A 5,000-nucleotide genomic window follows, 5' to 3' on the forward strand; every position below is an offset into this window, starting at 1 on the left:
CTCATAGTAATGTGGGAGTGGCCTGTGCCAGTTTAGTGGTCCAGGCACCTAGGCTGGTAATCTAGTCTGACGGCGTGACGTGTCGTGGGTTCGAGTCCTGATCCCGACGACCTTTGCTGCATGTCTTCCCCCCACCATCTCTCTCCCCCTTCCCTGTCAAAACTGCTGTAAATCTATCAATAAAGGCAAAACGCAAAAAAAAAAAGTAATGTGGGACTGTTTTCTTCGATCATCTCACAGTAATGTGGGAGCGGGGGTCCAATGTGCCTGCAATGTGCACGCTTGCTTCTATCTCACAGTGCGTGGGCGAGAGGTTCTTCCAATGCATGTCTAATGTGTGTGTGTTTTGCTTCTCTCTCAGTCTCACAGAATGTGTGGGAGCCGCGTCCAATGCATAATGTGTGTGTGTGTGTGTGTGTGTGTGTGTGTGTGTGTGTGTGTGTGTGTGTGTGTGTGTGTGTGTGTGTGTGTGTGTGTGTGTCTCTCTCACAGAATGCGGGAGCGGGGTCCGTGCGTCTGTGGAGTAGGTGTGTGGAGTCTGTTGCTGTCCCTCTGCCTGGCGTCGCTCACACACGCACACAGAAGCCACACTGGTAGGTGGATACGTGTTCTATGGACACACCTAGGTGTGTGTGTGTGTGTATGCGTGTATGCGTGTGTGTGTGTGTGTGTGTGTGTGCGTGCGTGCGTGCACATGCACGTGAAAATCTGCATTGTTAATTGATCTCAGAGTTTAAGTAAACACGTTTGAGTAAACAAATGGCTTGTGTTGGCTTCTCTGCTCAACGGAAGAACACCTTTTGGCATGCAAAATGAGTATGGAATGCAAGTCATCAAGTTAATTGGATCACAATATATGCACATGCGAAAACACATGCAAAACATGAGTGAGTATGTGAAAATGCAAGAAAGAATCTATAGGGCAGGCCTAGGTGTATGAAGTTTGTACGTGTGTGTGTGTGTGTCTGTCTGCGTGCGTGTGTGTCTGTCTGCGTGTGTGTGTGCGTGCGTGCGTGCGTGCGTGCGTGCGTGCGTGCGTGCGTGCGTGCGTGCGTGCGTGCGTGCGTGCGTGCGTGAATATGTGACTGTAATCAGCCATTACAAGAATGTGCATTTGATGTATTTTCATTTGGAGGATCAGAGCTATAGTATAATGAGGAATGACTTGCCTAGTTTTGCTTAGTCCTCTACAATACTCATTTGGGAAACTATTCATGCATTATATATATATATATATATAGTGCAGAGTCAATCTGTTCAACCACGCTATATCTACAGGCCTATCATTTATTTTTTCCCAATGTACTCCCTTTCTTCTAGAGTAGAAACGTACAATGTGGTGAAACATGGAGTAATACTCTCTGCAGCATCTCTTAAAGGGACATTTCACCGCTGGAAGAAACTGCAGTCACTCAACAGTAGCACAATTTGAAATTTGCACCCTATATGGCTAGACAATTAATGTAATCTGTGTGTTTGACTATAGGGTTTGACTGGATTGTTGAATGACCCTAATGCTTTGGTGCACTGCCCCTAGTTGTGGAGAGGGAGGGACGCAGCTTGGAGGTGTCACTTGTAGTCCAGGAAGAAAGTGAGACCATGCATGTTCATGACACAGTTTGGTCATGAACATGGCGTCATGCCTAAAATATCAAAAAACACAGATTACACACATAAAACCCCCAGGATCCATCCCCCCCCCCCCCCCCCCCCCCCCCCCCCCGGAAACAATCCGGGGAAAAAAACGAGAAATATTTTGCTAGCTTACCTTGGTCTCGAGTCTATTATATCGCTAGAAGCTCCAAAGCGTTCATATTTTGAACGAGAGGCATGTTGAAGTCAGAAATGAAGCGCTTAGTATATCCATCAGATCAAAACCACGGAGAGCGTCCTAGATGTGCAGATACGAGGCATTCTTTCTGCCGCGCTAACAGCTAATCGAACGGTAAGCTAATATGACTGAAGAGCGAAGTGCGGTGGCCGAGAGTCCGACTGAAAAATAAAAATCACACCCGTGTGAACTGAGTGGTGCAAGGTCTTATATAGCCTGATCAGCTGTGGTCTGACGTAATGTCAGTGACCATAGTAACCATGCTAATTTTTTTGGGTACAGGGGTACAGGTACACAAACATAGATACAGACAAAGCTGGTTGTTGGAGTGGTTTGCACCACTCAAAAAAAGGAAAAAAATCTGAATATTCTCCCCTCGCCTGATATCATTGAGGTGTACACACTCGTCCCTCGATTGGATTCCCTAGGACGTGTGGACACATCGGATGGATGGAAACGGTTAAGAATCAATGTGGAATGTTGTTGAAACCAGTGGCTTTGGAGCCCATTGAGTTCCCCTAGCAGCACAACTGCCTCAGGCACCTGCTGTTAGAAAGCCATTTCAATAAAAGGAGAGATCAAGTCGTTGCAAACGAATTGTTTTATTGAATAAAAGACTCCATTTACATTTAATGCATATAGGATTAGCTTAATAGGGAGAACCTCCCTGATGGAGTCTAGACGCTGGTGGTGGCAGTGCCCAAAACCACATTTTAACATTGGTCCAGTTCCTATGCAACGCCTCCCAAAGCACCCGGAAGAACCGTCTACTTCCGCATTTTTTCGATTTGGACACCAACATTTGATGTCCACAAAATGCGGAAGTGCAAACGAGTGCTCAATGTTAAAGCCCCAGGGTTTCCTCGTCATAACTCCACGGGTCCGCCTGCAGTCCCCGCTCTTACCACTAGGGCCGAGCGCCTCAACGTTGGAGAGCTTCACTGGGGGCTTGTCCCCTATCCACAAGGTGGGGTGAGTGCAGCAAAGCATTATGGTAATTGTAGTAATCCAGCAGTGAGACCAGTGTCCATGACATCACAGACACCTTGAAATACTAAAATATCTAAAAACACATATTACCCAAATAAAAACCAAAAACCCCACCAAAGTATTTCTCGTCTCCCAAACATCATTAAAATAAGATTTGGTTGCAAAAGGTGAAGTGGCCCTTTGAAGCTGGAATCCAATCGCTTGATTGGCTGACTGCAGATTGGCTAGAAGTGCTGCTCACCTCTCAAGCTGTGGAGAGCTTCCTTATTGAATTTACAATTAAAGCTACATCAGCTTGAACCCTGATGTAGAATGATATTTGATACGGTCTACCACCATCTTCTTACGCAGGGGTCTTACGTTTTTCAGGCCAAGGACCCCTTAGCTGAGAGAGAGAGAGATGAAGCAGGGACCCCCCTACTACATATTGGATTCATGTTAATTGTGTATTGTTTTCTTGATGTTTGTAGGATTTACATTTCAATTCAGACTTTTAGGTGAACGATAGATAAGGCAAAGCGCTTGACGATTAAAAATGTGCTTTTAAATCATGTTTGATTTGAACGTACGTTTTGTGCTCTCCTATCAAAACGCGTGGCCTCGGGATGGCCATGGCCTGCTGCTGTGCAAGTAGATGGACAGAGATAGACGGATAAACTGAAAGATGGACAGATAGACTGACATTATGTCAGTCTAAGGGTTCCCAAACTTTTCATGCTGTCCAAAAAAATCATATTTGAACCGACAGGCACTTGGAATTGTAGGAGTTGAGGCATTACACAGATAAATAAGCTCACTTGCAATGCGAGGCGTTGAGCTTGTAGATCCACTATAGTATTTTCACAATTGTTGCCTCTTTCTTAGGTCATATTTGGCCATTTGGCCATTTTTTGACAATTCTTTATAGTATAGTTTGTTAGTTACTTCTTAAAAGTCACTTTAGAAATGTGTACATACCCTGTATACACTTACTGTATACTGTATGTTGGTGTATTTACTGTTAAAGCGAGCAAACCATTTTGCACCTTAAGCATCTTTTGTTGAGGAACCAATTAAATTCATAGGAGCTTTATTGGCATGAGAAAACATAGGTTTATATTACCAAAGCAAGTGCCAAACTCTAATAACAATGGGTCTACCTGTCGTCGGTAGTAACCATCCATCCTGCATCTATATATATCCCACCTCAGACAGAGAGCTCTGCAACAGTAGAGCTATACGGTCGCTAGGATTTGTTTAGGTTGATTATTCCTTAAAGGACAACTTTAGTTTTTTCAACCAAGGTTCATGTTTTAGGTTGTTATTAGAGAAAGGAAAAGATGAGTGTAAATTTTTTTCCATTTGCTGCTTTCTTTCGTTTTAGCGATTTTAGCAATTTTTACAGGGGGGCGGGGGCATTCGAACATGGGGCTAAATTTGTTATTTTTTTACACAATTTTATAGCGATTTATTTTTTTATTATTTACTATAGTCCTACTAGACCCCAAGAAATTACATCTGGCCACAAAAGATCACATGTATATACTGATTGTGAAGGGGGTGACAAACTGACATGTTGAGCCATACAACACAGTATGGCATCCCCCTATAGTACCCCCCTTCACATTCAGTAGATCCTGTGATCTTTTGTGGCCAGATGTAATTTATTGGGGTCTAGTAGGACTATAGTAAATAATAATAAAAAAATAAATAAAATAAAATAGTGTAAAAAAAAATACATATTTAGCCCCATGTTCGAATGCCCCCGCCCCCCCTGTCAAAAATAGCTAAAATTGCTAAAACGTAAGAAAGCAGCAAAAATAACACTCATCTTTTACTTTCTCTAATAATAACCTAAAACATGAACCTTGGTTGAAAAAAACTAAAGTTGTCCTTTAAGTCCGTCCTCAAAATGTTGTATAAAGCAGACGTGAACAGAGCAGGCCTTGTGGCGCCGCAGGGACTGCAAAGAGCCAAGGATTCACAATTAACTAGAGAGAGAGAGACGGGATTCGGGGAAGAACGCACAAAAAACTCCCTTAATAATTATTCTGAGGAGGGGTGCTGGGGGAGGGGAGGGGGGTTAATCCAACAAAAGGTCTCCTCAGTTCAGGGGCTTTTTACTCCTTTGTAATCATGTCAGGATGGGGTGCCTGTACAACACGCCCGTGGGCTAGAAGCAAGGAGTATAAGGAGTGGG

The 5,000-nt window shown here is 43.7% G+C and overlaps 1 protein-coding gene across 1 annotated transcript in view; it reads left to right on the top strand.

The window, feature by feature from the left end:
• Nucleotides 1-5,000, top strand: part of LOC306937599 (chemokine-like protein TAFA-2) — a 186,180-nt gene that overhangs the window by 108,220 nt on the left and 72,960 nt on the right. Inside the window, exon 2 of the mRNA XM_079521443.1 lies at nucleotides 493-593. Within this exon, the coding sequence (XP_079377569.1) occupies nucleotides 494-593 (100 nt within the window). The 5' untranslated portion in view covers nucleotide 493. The remainder of the gene's footprint in view (nucleotides 1-492; nucleotides 594-5,000) is intronic.

Source organism: Electrona antarctica (genome assembly GCF_951216825.1).
Source record: "Electrona antarctica genome assembly, chromosome: 2".
Classification (NCBI taxonomy): domain Eukaryota; kingdom Metazoa; phylum Chordata; class Actinopteri; order Myctophiformes; family Myctophidae; genus Electrona; species Electrona antarctica.